The sequence below is a fragment of the Procambarus clarkii genome, chromosome 14 (genome assembly GCF_040958095.1).
Source record: "Procambarus clarkii isolate CNS0578487 chromosome 14, FALCON_Pclarkii_2.0, whole genome shotgun sequence".
In the NCBI taxonomy this organism is placed as follows: domain Eukaryota; kingdom Metazoa; phylum Arthropoda; class Malacostraca; order Decapoda; family Cambaridae; genus Procambarus; species Procambarus clarkii.
The window spans coordinates 7,626,781-7,642,368 of NC_091163.1; the positions used below are offsets into that span (position 1 = coordinate 7,626,781).

General features: G+C 43.0%; 1 protein-coding gene across 5 annotated transcripts in view; it reads left to right on the top strand.

Annotated features, from left to right (window-relative positions):
* LOC123771953 (BMP-binding endothelial regulator protein) overlaps window positions 1–15,588 on the top strand; it is a 197,411-nt gene that overhangs the window by 171,036 nt on the left and 10,787 nt on the right. For all 5 annotated transcript variants that reach the window (XM_069324323.1, XM_069324321.1, XM_069324322.1 and 2 more), the window contains 4 exons: window positions 8,541–8,723; window positions 10,010–10,386; window positions 11,792–11,905; window positions 12,786–12,920. In XM_069324323.1, the coding sequence (XP_069180424.1) occupies window positions 8,541–8,723; window positions 10,010–10,386; window positions 11,792–11,905; window positions 12,786–12,920 (809 nt within the window). The remainder of the gene's footprint in view (window positions 1–8,540; window positions 8,724–10,009; window positions 10,387–11,791; window positions 11,906–12,785; window positions 12,921–15,588) is intronic.

Below are 15,588 nucleotides of genomic sequence, written 5' to 3' on the forward strand. Positions count from 1 at the left end.
CATTAGTTCTTCAAACTCTAGAAACCTGACATGGAAAATAGATACTAAGAATCTTGTAACTTCAATTATAAACACCATTAATATACACAGCAAGAGTTTTAGTCTCATTTGTATGGATACCATCTCGCGTAGTTGCAGGTGATAAAGCTGAAAATTTTAGATCTAGGTATTCCAATCTCTCTCGTCAAAACCGCACTATTTTCAGGACACAAGGCTGACAGAACAGCAATCACCGATATTCACAAAGTATGAAACCTAGCATAACGAGTTATGATACTTTTAAACCTGAAAATGGAGAACATGTGTGTATGGAGAACACAAATTACCCACTAGACACCAGAACAGTGAAAATGACAGAATTAGGCTGGAGTTCCTAATTCAATTATCGCGTAACGTGGTGGAGGTGGTTATCTTGAGATGATTTCCGGGCTTAGCGTCCCTGCGGCCCGGTCCTCGACCAGGCCTCCTTTTTGTTACACATCCCCAGGAAGCAGCCCGTAGCAGCTGTTTAACTCCCAGGTACCTATTTACTGCTAGGTGAACAGGGAGGATCAGGATGAAAGAAACTCTGCCCATTTTTGTTTCCGCCTCCACCGGGGATCGAACCCGGAACCTCAGGACTACGAATCTGAAGCGCTGTCCACTCAGCTTTCAAGCCCCAGGAGGGGTCCCTTTATTGTTTCAAACGTGAGTTGGACATGTATATGAGTGGGATTTGGTCGTTATAAATAGAAGCTCCTACGTATGGGCCAATTGGCCTTCTGCAGTTACCTTTATTGTGTTCCGATACACACAGAAATCACAATAGCGTGATGCATCAAATAAGGCAGCGTCTGGGATGCTCTCGGACGCAGGTTCGAATCCTCGTCACGGCCCTTGTGGATTTGTTCACCGTGTACCTAAGCTTGTTACTTAACACAAAATGGCTCCATTAAGCTTGGTGACGGGAGACGGGAAAGGGTGAGGGAAGAGACGGAAGGGGGAGAGGGGGCGCTAGACAGGAAGGGGGAGAAGGGGTGGTCCACCAAACATAAACTAGGGCGAAGTTTTCCTCTATGTTGGAGAGGTAATTAACTGTGGGTGTGTTTACATGGGAGGGCGCCACTTGTGTTATTGTTCCAGCCCATACACCATAGTGTCTACCCCCCCCCCCCCCCACACACACACCCAATATACTGCCCCTAGTTACTGCCCCCACACCCTAATTACTCACCCCCTCCCCCCCACACACACTAGTTAGTGCCCCCCTCGTCCCATTGTATATTATTTACCAATTATGTGTTTGTATTCCCAGAGCAATTTTAGGCTTGGTTTTTTTAATTGTTCAGTTTGAGTTGTTATTCCGTGTTTTTATTGTTATCAATAAGGTTTAGGAACAAGGCAATTGTAATTGTAGCTTCGATATTTAGATTGTTTCTCAGTGGCGACGCTGTCTTCTATTTGTGTCACGCACTCTCCTAATTGTGCTTGTGAGGGTTGAGCTCTGGCTCTTTGGTCCCGCCTCTCAACTGTACGTCTACAGCTTCTGTTGTATGACTTGTGTGGTGCGTCACTTTTTACATTATAAATAATGAACTTAAAGGTGAAGCATCAACGCTAAACACTCTACTTTCATCCTACTCGCTTCTGATAAGCTGGTGGGACTTAACTGCCGTTGGAGAGGGGGGAGGGGGTTGGGAGATTAGGGGGGGAGGGAGGGAAGGTTATCTTGAGATGATTTCGGGGCTTTTTAGTATCCCCGCGGCTCGGTCCTCGACCAGGCCTCCACCCCCAGGAAGCAGCCCGTGACAGCTGACTAACACCCAGGTACCTATTTTACTGCTAGGTAACAGGGGCATAGGGTGAAAGAAACTCTGCCCATTGTTTCTCGCCAGCGCCTGGGATCGAACCCGGGACCACAGGATCACAAGCCCAGCGTGCTGTCCGCTCGGCCGACCGGCTGGGAAGGGATTAGAATAAGGATTTGGGATGAGACGGGGGGGGGGGGGGGGGAATGGTGTCCAACCACTTGGACGGTCGGGGATTGAACGCGGGGAGGGAGGGATTGATTGGAGGGGGAGGGAGAGGATGTAACAAGATCAACAATAACACCTTCGAGGTATTAATAGTCCTCTCGGAACACATCTCTTAAGTGTTGAGAATAAGGCGCGGGGTGTGAGAGGGAAGGTTGGAGCGCTCATGACAAAGGTCAATTATTCCTGCCATGACAAGGGACGTGACAGTGTTCCTGGACCATACATCACTTGCTATGTACACACGACGCCCTCTGGTACACGCCAGATGAAAAGCACGACGCAGAGGGAAGCGTGCAATGTCTGGTTTGGTCTGGCAGTACAAAAATGGATTTTTTAATCCCACATTGTTTTATCATGGGCAGATATGCTTCACATCTGTGTTATTGTCTGTTGCTCCGAGCATATGATGTAAAGATGATTGAGTGACAACACAAGAGACTCGCAGGGGTCTTCCTTCCTTGGTTTAGTAATTATCAAAGAAGACACCATCCTTGCAAGTTATTCAGGTAGCCAATTACGAGAGGAGAAAGACTTGAGACGAGCAATGTCAAGGTTACACACAGAAATCACACTAATCTGATGCATCGAAGTTCAGTAGAACTTCGATTTCAACTCTTTTTAACCCTGTCGTAGCTCAGTCGATTAAGGCAGTGTCTGGGATGCTCCCGGACGCAGGTTCGAATCCTCGTCACGGCCCTTGTGGATTTGTTCAATGTCAAGGTATTGGAGTCATCGAAGATGGTATCGAGGGCCACCTCACTCACGAGAACACTTTGAGAACAATATTTGTGATCGTCCGGAAAATCGAGACCTTCTACAAGGAGGTGAACAGCTGTATCGCAGACATTACACTTCTCACGGCAAGAAGCACGTCTTTGTTCCTTTAAGCCGAGGTAATTATCAGGAGAAATAGCTACCTTACCTTGAGGTTACCTTGAGGTGCTTCCGGGGCTTAGCGTGCCCGCGGCCCGGTCGTCGACCAGGCCTCCTGGTTGCTAGACTGATCAACCAGATAAGCCTTCACGACTATATAGCATTAAGTGACCATGAATTAAGCACATGTGGTCAACACGAAACTTATGACAGGTGTGAGAATCGTTTTGGGAATCGGTCGCCCTCTTCCCCCATCCTACCTGGTCCTGATGTGTCCAGGTCTTACTCAAGAATGATGACTTGTAGATAGCCGCTCTCCTTAACCTTAAGCACCATCACCTATACAATGTCGTAGAAAAACAAGGATTGATTTAACCTTATCGGATTACAAGTCACTATCCCCTTGGGCGACCCCTGAAGCGGCGCCGCGACCAGTTCTCCTAGAGTGAACAGTCAGTCAAGGAATGAAGTACATCTCCCATGATACATCCAAACTGCATCTCTAACCTCAATGACTGGCATCGTATCTCTCAACCAGTCACGTGCTCTACGGATGACTCTGTAAATCAACAGTCCTCTTGAGCAGCAGCAGCGCTAGTGCTGCTGCTGTTGCTGCTAGTGCTGCTGCTAATGCTGCTCCTCCTGCTGTTCCTTGCTGCTGCTCCTGCACCTCTGTGGTGTCCCACATGTCCCACGAGCGCCTAGATAGTGAGTGACAACACTTCAGACGGAAGACTTCACTGTCAAAGTGCCCCTTGCAGCTCATGCCAGTCAAGACGATAATAGTGCTGAACACACACTACCAAACAACCATTCAACCTTTAACAATCACTCGTATACATTACAGTACTCCTCCTCAGGTCTCCATAACGATGACAATTGTCATAACCAAGTGCCTAGTCAAGTAGGAAATATCAGACAACCTTTCCAGGGAGGGAAACTGTCAAGAGGCTATCGAGGCCAACCTCCATGCCAGCGCCTGTCAAGTACAAAGAACTAGAGGATGATATCAACTACTGCAGGAACACAGCCCTCTCTAACACAGCCTATCCGCTGCCTGGTACACAGATCTCAGTACAGACACCACCAGGAGAGGGGAGAAGCTGTACAGACACATCCAGGCTTGACAAATGCTTGACAAATACTTGACAGATGCTTGACAGCTGTACACGACAGAAGTGTCAATATTGTGAACTGGGAACTGTGACACAAGCCCTCTGGAGCGAGCTGGCAGCTGTCAACGACCAAGTCTTGTAAACATTCAATTAACAAAGTTGTTAGATTAAGTTACTGAAAAAATATCACTTTCAAAATAGGGGCTCCGTAGCACAGTAGCTTACGTCTTCGGCTCACAATCAAGGCACCTGCATTCAGTCCCCGGGAGGGACAGAAAGATTTGGGCACTTTTCCTTTCACCTCATGCCTCTGTTTACCTAGCAGTAAACAGATACTAATAACACTCCCCCCATGTCTCAGCACAACCTGACACCCTATTTAATCCCATATAGTCTACCTGGTCTCCCATCAACTGTAATTAGTTCCAACACACCTGTATTGTATCGTAATTATTGAAGCCACACATCCTATTATGTGACTACACATCAAGTTATTAACCCTCCCCCCCCCATATATGGCAATTTCTGCCCCCACACGAATCGCCATCATTGCAGTCAGGTGTTTAACCCTCCCATCATGCCTAATTACTGCCTTCTCCCACCTTATACCCCCACATACGACGCCCATGTTGGCTCTCACTCACATATATATACACCTGTTTTTTCGTTTATCTCCATATAGGCTCTGGTTGGTCACGTATTGTACTGGTAAATGATATTATATACGGCCCTGTTTTATCTCTAGCTTCCCATGAGACCCCGCCCATTGATGGACCCATAAGACCCCACCCATTGATGGTACCACCACTCCCCTACGCTGCCTGGTACTCTGACCCCGTCACACACCAGCTTGTCACTGGGTTTCTCTCTAGTGTTGCACCTGGCTTGGCAGCGTTGGCGTGCGGTACATCCCCCCCCCCTCCGCCACCACCTGGACTTTGCTGCATGGGTGATGATTCCTCACGTTCCCCATCATCCCATTTTTCTCTCTTCCTCATCGGCATCTCTAACGGCCTCGACCCCTTACCTGCTTTTTCATTTACTCCCACAACCATCACCTGTCTTCGCTACCGCTGCATATATCTCTCCCGCCCCACCTGTGTACTCTCCCACCCCTTCTCCCTTACGAGCAGCTTCCGCCAGACATCAGTCATGTTGCTCTCAAATTATCTTTATGTCCGTAAGTGTTTCCGTGTTAGAGCCGGGGCCCCTAGTACCTAGCCATCAACTACCCGCCAGTTGTCAAAGGCAGCAGCTGCTAGCCATTAACTCACGAGACTAACGCTATATTCTCCTTAATTTGACACCTCGAGTACGTTATCTTATCTCTTGGTGTAGGTTAGACACATACGTCACGTGCATTCGCCTAATGCGTCGTTCTTTTTAGCGCTATCAACTTGTTCGGTGAATTTAAAGCACCGTAGTATTGGCATTTTAAGTGCAATGCTCTCTATAGGTTAGGTGGGTTGCGTGGGTTCGTACGTTTCTGTGGCAAAATAGTGGCATTTGTTTACATTTCCCTGGGACCAGATTCACGAAGCAGTTACGCAAGCACTTACGAAACTGTACATCTTTTCTCAATCTTTGGCGGCTTTGTTTACAATTATTAAACAGTTAATGAGCTCCGAAGCACCAGGAGGCTGTTTATAACAATAACAACAGTTGATTGGCAAGTTTTCATGCTTGTAAACTGTTTAATAAATGTAACCAAAGCCGTCAAAGATTGAGGAAAGATGTACAGGTTCGTAAGTACTTGCGTAACTGCTTCGTAAATCTGGCCGCTAGGAAAAACGATTGCATTTTGTATGGAGAGAGAGAGAGAGAGAGAGAGAGAGAGAGAGAGAGAGAGAGAGAGAACGAGAACGAGAACGAGAACGAGAGAGAGAGAGAGAGAGAGAGAGAGAGAGAGAGAGAACGAGAGAGAGAGAACGAGAGAGAGAGAGAGAGAGAGAGAGAGAGAGAACGAGAGAGAGAACGAGAGAGAGAGAACGAGAGAGAGAGAACGAGAGAGAGAGAACGAGAGAGAGAGAGAGAGAGAGAGAGAGAGAGAGAGAACGAGAGAGAGAGAGAGAGAGAGAGAGAGAGAGAGAGAGAGAGAGAGAGAGAGAGAGAGAGAGAGAGAACGAGAGAGAGAGAGAGAGAGAGAGAGAGAGAGAGAGAGAGAGAGAGAGAGAGAGAGAGAGAACGAGAGAGAGAGAGAGAGAGAGAGAGAGAGAGAGAGAGAGAGAGAGAGAGAGAGAGAACGAGAGAGAGAGAGAACGAGAGAGAGAGAGAGAGAGAGAGAGAGAGAGAGAGAGAGAGAGAGAGAGAGAGAGAACGGGAACGAACGCTGGCTTGTGTAGGAGAGGGACGTCTGCTCCCTCGGGCCTAAATGTTTGTGCTGCTGGCCACTCCCAACCCCTAAATTCCTTGGGAAAGAATTTAACCTTTGAGTGTCTGGTTATGTATAGTGAACGACTGGTTATGTATAGTGAACGACTGGTTATGTATAGTGAACGACTGGTTATGTATAGTGAACGACTGGTTATGTATAGTGAACGACTGGTTATGTATAGTGAACGACTGGTTATGTATAGTAAACGTCCGGTTGATGTATAGCGAACGTCTGAATGTCCGGTTGATGTATAGCGAACGTCCGGTTGATGTATAGCGAACGTCCGGTTGATGTATAGCGAACGTCTGGTTAATGTATAACGTCAGGTTGATGTATAGCGAACGTCTGGTTAATGTATAATGTCCGGTTGATGTATAGCGAACGTCTGAATGTCCGGTTGATGTATAGCGAACGTCCGGTTGATGTATAGCGAACGTCTGGTTAATGTATAACGTCAGGTTGATGTATAGCGAAAGCCATATTATAGAGGTTATATACAAGCCGTTCTTGCCCGCCTACAAGTGCAGTACTTACTAACGATAGCCTCGTGTTAACGGGTATCATTGTATTCCCAGATGATTCTGCGCTTGCATTCTTTACGTTAGTAATGCCAGTTAGTACAAGGATCATAATTACCAAAACATGCACTATGCAAGTGTTGTGTATTGCCAGCCAGGGACTTGACTCCCAACAACCTCCACACTGCTCACAATGTTGGAATTTAAATCTGACAGACTTCATTCACATCAGTATTAAAATATTTTTCGTTTGAAAATAATGTATCTTGTCTCCGGTGAGTGTTTATATAGTCCTTGTGGTGGGTATATATATCTGAGTTTACATGAGGGCCACGTATTAGTGGCCTCGACGAGGACAGGAAGCCGGCGGTTTGTCGAACGTAAGCGAACGTCATGTCCGTGATAAGTCGATAAGTAATTACCTAAGTGTAGTTACAGGATGAGAGCTACGCTCGTGGTGTCCTGTCTTCCCAACACTCTTTGTCATATAACGCTTTGAAACTACTGACGGGTAGTTAAGTGTATGGTTACTTGTGTGTGTGTGTATATACACACACAATAAACCTAACAATATTGTGGGTTGTTGAGCTTGTTTCAAGCTCAACAACCCACAATGTAGGTTTGAGAACAGGAGATGCTTTTTTACCCACTGGGTTATTAACCCATGGAACCGCCTACCCGCCCAAGCTGTAACTGCCAAAACTGTAATGAATTTTAAAATATACCTGGAAAAAAAATCATTAAGGCAGATGAGGGTGGGGGACCTTCGACAAGCCGCTGGCTTCCTGTCCTCGTCGAGACCACTAGGGTTAGTGGCCCTCAGGTAAATCAGGTGTGTTTGGTAGGTTCCTTATGTGCTTAACTGATACATGATGTCCATATGTCTGGTATAGGTATGGTGCTGTGTGTTTGGGTACCTGTGTTAGTGTGCTCACCTAACTGTGTGTGGGGGGGTTGAGCTCTGTCTCTTTGGTCCCACCTCTCAAGTTGTCAATCAACTGGTGTACAGGTTCCTGATTCCATTGAGCTCCATTCTATCTACATTTGAAACTGTGTATGGAGTCAGCCTCCCCCACATCACTACCTAATACATTCCATTTGTTAACTACACTGAAACTAAACAAATTCTTTATAATGTCTTCATGACTCATCTGAGTACTCAGCACCTGTGTCCCCAGGTGCGTGTTCCCTGTGTTAAATAATCTGTCTTTATCTACTCTATCCATTTCCCCTGAGACTCTTGTATGTGGTGTGGGGTGGGTGGGCGTTTTTCTGGTCATGCAAACTTCACCTTGAGAATATATGCTCTGTGTCACTGCCTAGGAAGTAACAGTGTAGATAACTCAGTAATATTATGTACTACACCTGCTCTCTCTCTCTCTCTCTCTCTCTTTCCCTCCCTCCCTCTCCCCCCCCCTCCCTCCCTCCCTCTCTCTTCCCATCCCTCCCTCTCTCCCCCTCCCTTCTTCCCTCCTTTCCTCAGGTATATTGAAGCTTTTCAGTTTTTTGTGATGCTAATTTACCAGAATCGTGAATTCTACATAAAAAAACATAATTATGACTAACCTTCCAAGCGTTATCCCTTAGTTCTTACACTCCAGTGACCAGTAACAATGTGGTGGCAGTAACAGTGTGTTTGATCCAGGTTGCTGGCTGGAAGGGCGTCCGGTGATTGAGGGGGAAGTGATAGTCTCCCGCGTCGATCCCTGCGTCAGGTGCAAGTGCTCGAGGGGATCCCTCTCCTGCGAGAAGAAGGCCTGCCCCGTCCTCTCCTGCCCTCCTGCTAAGCAGGTCTCCTTGCCAGACACCTGCTGCAAGAGTTGCCAGGGTGAGTAGGTGATTCTGCCAATATGTGTAAACTGGCTCAGTTATATAATTCCACGCATTCATGGATAAAGCTTTTAAATTTGAGTGGTAACCCCCAGTGGCACACCTTTGTATTATAGTTTACAATACTTATCTAATACCTCAATGTTTTTGTCATTATACAGTAATACAGAAATCAGATTAGTATTGTTTTAAATCAATCTTTTTATTTTAGATAAAATAATGATATAAATAAACGTCACTTTTAATTGCACATCATACCAAACAATGCAATTGGGCTCAAATAGTATATCTTCACATAGTTTAATAAACTTGTTAAAGGTTATATAGTACTGCAACAACTCTGTCTCTGTAAACCTCCAAATGTAGCGGGTGTATCATTAACTGTGGTTGGTCTGTAAGTTATTGAGGTGGTCTTAACTCTTCCACAATTGATAGGCCTTAAGCTCAACACAAAACCAAACTTAACCTTCTCAGGGCTTAGTAAATAATACAAAAGGAAATAAATTTAATGCAGAAATGCCAGACTATTGTTTTCAGCATCTATATGTAACCATGGGAACCACACAGTAACCAGACATTAGCATCTGGATGCATCTATTTATACATAATGATTTCATTGTGCATTAATATAAGTGTCTGTAACTTTGAATGTACAGTAGTTAAATCTAATACAGCAGCTAACTAAATTAAATACGAACGTAATGTTTTAAAAATATGCAAATTGAACCAAGCCTAATCTAAATACATTGTGGCATTTTGAAAGAATGTCAGTCACAACAAGCAGCTGTTAAAATATTTATCTGAGGCTGGTTGCTTTATAGTCATTCTGTTCTTTTCATTGTATTTGTCATTCTGCCATTTGAAATTAGTGGTTCAATGCCTGGTCATAGGTTAGTTTAAGGATGAGGTAAATACATAAAACTTATTTACTAAATCTTGTTAAATGTAAAAAACAAAAAAATTCAGAAATTATACTGGGACAGGTAATAAAAAACTGGAACCCCTAAAGTATAATTTCATTAGAATTAACCACTAATAATTTCACAGCCCAACCCCTCTCATGAACCCTTAGTGGCCCTGAATACCCACCCGGAGTCCAAATAAAATCCTACCAGATAAAAAAAAAATTGCCCCATAACCTTTTAGTGATCTTTTAAAGCACTCAAACACCCCTTGAGTAACAAATCATGAACCAACGAGGCCCTGCTTTAAATATTAACTACTGATTGACAGAGAAATTTAAGTACAGTACAGTATTTTAATATATGGGGTTTGTTGCGGCAGGTTCTCGAGAGCTGATCCCCCCACCAGGAGGGAGATGTTTCCTGAATGGCCACCTGTACACGACGGGCGTGGAGCGAACGCTGGACCCCTGCACCACCTGCGCCTGCCACCAGGGCTACATCACCTGCCAGCGTGCTACCTGTCCAGTCCTCAACTGCTCTCATGAGTACCAGATCTTGCAGGAGAATGAATGCTGCCCCACCTGCAGTGCGGCGGGTCAGCTGGAGAGTGCATGCCACATGCATGGTATGCTTCACAAGGATGGCGAGGAGTGGAAAAGGGACCAGTGCACCTCTTGCACTTGCTCTAATGGTGCCGTATCCTGCCACACGCTCCCCTGTGAATACTTCAACAAGCCTTGTCCACCTGGCTACAGGGTAATCTACCTCACTCTGCACACTTGTGCTTTTTTGTGATACATTTTAGTTTGCAAGTGATACTTCATTTTCATCTCAAATTTCAAACAGAAATTTACTACCATAATTGCTTTCAATATTCAGTGAGGAGACATAATGCTATTAAGATTTAAGATTAATTTAGTATTTCCTGGTCTAAATACAACCCGGCATGTCACTACACCATGGAAAACATTAATATTTGTTCTACATAAACCAACGAATAAGATGTTCTACTTTTGTCATAAATATTTACTAATATCGTATTAAAATTGTCTAAGAAAATTTGTAATAAAGATTGCAATGCTTGTTAAATGAACACCAGTCAGTGGTGTAGTGGTAAGACACTCGCCTGGCGTTCCGCGAGCGCTATGTCATGGGTTCGTATCCTGGCCGGGGAGGATTTACTGGGCGCAATTCCTTAACTGTAGCCTCTGTTTAACTCAACAGTAAAATGTGTACTTGGATGAAAAAACGATTCTTCGCGGCAGGGGATCGTATTCCAGGGATCTGCCCGAAACGCTACGCGTACTAGTGGCTGTACAAGAATGTAACAACTCTTGTATATATCTCAAAAAAAAACAAAAAACAAAACACCTGTTGAATAAAAGTGTTCTAGTTTAATAAATCAGGTCACATATCATAAATATCAATTTAGCATCTACGGACTTTGAGTATAGTACTTTTATTTAACATTTCTAAGTGAAATTGGTGAAAACAATAAACCAAGAGTGGGGTTTAAGCCTACTGTGTTAACAGACCCCTTGTTGTATGAGACGATAGTCAACACTGAAAGAATTATTCAGTACGATCCTCTCAAGATCCGAGACACATTGAGACACGTAAATTAACGCGTTTCAGCCTTGTTGGCTAGACTATTCAATGGAAGAACTTTTATGGTGAATTAAACCCCACTTTGACAGAAGTCATGAGAGTTATTCATGCATGACAATCCATGGAGTGTAAGAAACATAGCTCTCATAGCCTCTCTCAAAGGTGGAGTTATAATTCTGCCATATAAAATAAGCTGTCGAATGGCATAGAAGGAACACCTAGATTTAAAAGTGTAGGTGTTTTAATGGCTGGTGTAGCCAAATTAAATAAAAAACTTTATTCATAAACAGTTGTACATTTATGACCAGAAAAGTTTACATAAAAAGTGCTGTTGGTGAAGGCAATATTTTCGGGGAAAAGCAGCTGATCAGTGAGTTTGTCAAAATTCTCCACTAAAGGCTAATTATATAGATATGTACACACAAAACTAGCTAAAGCTCGATCCAGTAAACTATTATGCGAGAGCACACATACATATGAATGTGTGTATACTGTATATATATTATGGTAATATTTACATGATAGGGAATAACTAATGGGGTGGTGCTGACAGCGTGTGGAGTCAGAGTACGAGTGCTGCCCAAGGTGTGAGGTGGCCCCTGGCGTGTGTGTCGTCTTCGGTGACCCCCACTACCGCACCTTCGATGGACTCCTCTTCAACTTTCAGGTAGGCTAACAACAAGGTGAGCATGTATAATATTCAATATATTGTATAGTTATTTTATACAAAAAGAGATACACAACTAAATAATTGTGTGCACTAATGATGATGCATCTTGCATTTTTTTCTATAAATAACTTTTATCCGAATTATTCAAAGTTTTCCCGAAATGCTTTGCATAATAGTGGCTTTGTTTTATGTGCAACCCCCTGTATTATACCTACAATTATACCTGTCTTGTTCTATGTATGCATATTATTATGAATGAAGTATTATTATTATAACAAAGACAGTAATAGTGAATGAGTAATACATTGCTATCTAGATCAAGAAAATGGGCTGCTGTAGAACTAGCATTATAGATCAAAGCTGGGAAATGCTGAGGCCAAAACTTTTATCAACATAAGTTTATTCTTAACACAAATTAATACTGGTACCATTAATTAACAGCATAAAAACACGTGGTGAAAATATTACAGCAGACAAAATGAACTCACATTATACATGGCCATAAAAAAGGAGTAAAAACAAAAAGCAGGAAGATAAATGAAGGGGCTGCACAATGGCTGTGAACAAGCATAGTGTAAAGATAAAGGCGGGTGAAATATGAATGTTGGTGTGGATCAGAGGGAGGAAGGGTGAAGTATATCCTCGGAGGAGAGGGTTGGTGGGTGTGGGGGGCAGTAATAGCATGGATGAAGAAATCACTGATGAATTAGCAGCAATGCAGTGAGGACAAGTTGTGTGGTAAATAATATATTAAAGATTAAAAGCAGCAGTGAAAGAACAAAAACAAAGATCTTGAATGAAACTAATGTGTTATACTATTAATCCCATTGTGCCATAAACTTCAAATACAGTACTAATACTTAGAATTAACTTACAGGGAGCATGTAAATATACACTGGCCGAGACATGTCGGAATAAGAATGGGTTTAAGCTCAGTGTGAACAATGATGGTAGACGATCCAACACCTTCTCCTGGACCAAGAGTCTCACACTTAAGATGCCTCGTGCTAAGGTAAGGCTTGGATAAATAAACCAAGGAATGGCTCATAGGTCTGTAAGATTCATTAGCATATGAGAAGATCTACAGGAGCCGTGATGAGGATTCAAACCTATGCTCTGGGAATTCCCAGACATGCTCTAGATGACTAGGCCACATCATGGTCAAAAGAATTGCAACCTGGCCATGTCATGGCCTAGTTGTCTAGAGCATGTGTCTGGGAATACCCAGCGCATCAATTTGAATCTATATCACGGCTCCTGTGGATTTTCTCATTGATATATTACATTACAGTACTGTGATTTCTCTGTATATTCATTAGCTTATTTTGTGCCACAGAAGTGATCATGCTTAGAGGGCACTACAGGCCCCCTACAAAAAGAAAATCTGGCCAGACCAATAAATCTGTTTTGAAAATAATAAATTCTTTTGGGGAGAATGCAAGGCTAACATGTTGATACTGCAGACAATCATTGATCAATGTTGTCATATTCAGTGGGGTTGTCAATGTTTTCTTATAAGAGATACTCAATATTGTAATTTAACTAGCACTTCATCTTGTGACAATGGGAGGCATGGGAATGACTGCATTTTACACACTACCTGACTGGCTAGTTCAGAGATGGGGTCCTTTTGTAAAAAAAAATTAAGATAGTAGTTCTTGTTATTGTTCTTGTGTCTTGCTAGTAATGTTATTTTAATCAAATTGACAATGAATCAGTCATTGAAAATAATTAATAGCAATACATTTTATATCCAGATGCAGACAGTATGTCACAATAATGGGGCTGAAAATTAGACAACCAACCAACAGATCTGAAAATAAAAGAATTGACGACGTCCATCTTGGACCATTATCAGGCATGTAATATTATAGGACTTGATAGTACAGTAGTCCAGGACAGATCGAAACATCGTCAATTCTTTATAATTTGGGTATCGTGTTTTATATCTGTAATTTTTATTAGAATATAAATACTGTACAGTATTAATTGTATGAAGTAAATTTTATAACCTTGCAATAAATCATCAGATTGTAATCCTGGTTTTAACATTGCCAATGCCAATTTTACTAAAGTTTTGGAAAATGGTTATAGTAATCATCGTCTTGTTGTATATTATTCATTATTTCTTCAAATAAATGATAAATATGGAACAAAATGTATATTATTCAAAAGGCCATTTTGGAAGTACAGTATAGGTTTGGTTCTAGAATTCGCCATAGAACGAAAGAAAAACAAAATCTGTAAATGTCTCGAAAGCAGACTACAAAAAAACATTAGGAAGAAGTAGGAAGGATATATATAATGGTGGAATAGAAAAGGCGAGGTGTGCATTTAGAAAAATTGAAGATTAGGGAAGGTTGAGAAGAAGAGTAAAGACTGAAGAGTATCAAAAAATCAATAGCAAAAGGAAGGAAGGCTTTGCATGTATCAAAAACAAAAGAGTAATAAATACTGTATGCTATCAAAACAAATTTGAATATTAGGATCAAGAAGAGCAGCTAGTAAATGTTAAAATCTAGACTAAAATTAACCAATTGCCATAGATTTGGAGAAATTAGATTAACATTAAATTATGTGGAATAGGCTACAAACAGATTTCTGTATAGACTGACAAGAATATTGGTAAAATGCAGTTTCTTCTTTAACTATCGAACTGCCTAATAGATTTGTTCACCCTATCCACATTTCATGAAAATGATGGCCCTTATCTGATGAGCCTCAGCAGCTACTCCAAGCTCAGCTCTGGTTACCATCAATCATTAACCGTTTGGCTTGATGGTACACACTAGGCCTCCGAGACCTATCTGTCACCTGCCAGAAGCCAGGACCAGAATCTTGTTTACTTTGTGGCAAGGGAAGCAGGGATTTGGGGACCAACCACAAAAATGAGGAAAGCCCACCAGACAGAACAGAACCAACAAAACACACAACTGCTTGAAGGAAATTACATAGGCACCCTCACTGGAGCTGTCTGTGATAACTCCATAATCCCATTGAAAAGAAGGGAAGACAGCAGGGATGAGGAGCTCCTAGGGGGGCCCCACCAGAAAGAAAGCATTCAACTTCATTACACTGCATTACAGTATGTCAAGGCACTGAAGTTTACAGTGGTCTGGATTGTTCTGCAATTCATCCATCTCCTGTGGGGCTCTGCTCTGTCTTCAGATTGTGCTACAGAAGTCCACTGCTTGAACAGTGAGGAGGGGTTCAGTTTATTTCCTTTTCCCTGGGGGCTGGTTTCTGAGAACAGCCATTCTTCTAGACTACTGAGGTTTAGTCCTCAGTGCAGTTCACATTCAGGGCAGTATGGCCTATTTGGATGATTTGAGGCTCTCCTCTGAGTATAATTCCATAATCCATAAACGAATACTAGGAATACAAGTGCAGGGAAGCAGGACGGATCCTTCACACGGTCGTCCCTCAAGAACGCCTCGACCACCTCTGCGAGTACGACACCTTGAAGAAGGAAATTCGACCAGATTACCAACATGGGAACATGGTTTAAGAAACCTATCCTCTTGTAACACCCGCACATCTCCTCCTAGACCGGCTAACAGCCCTGCTGATTCCAGTGGCACTTGGCTGAGAGCAATGTGTGTACCCCCCATCAATTCACCGGTCTGACTAGCCTTATGGTCTTTGATTGGATTTGTGCATCTACAGACCTCATCCCCACA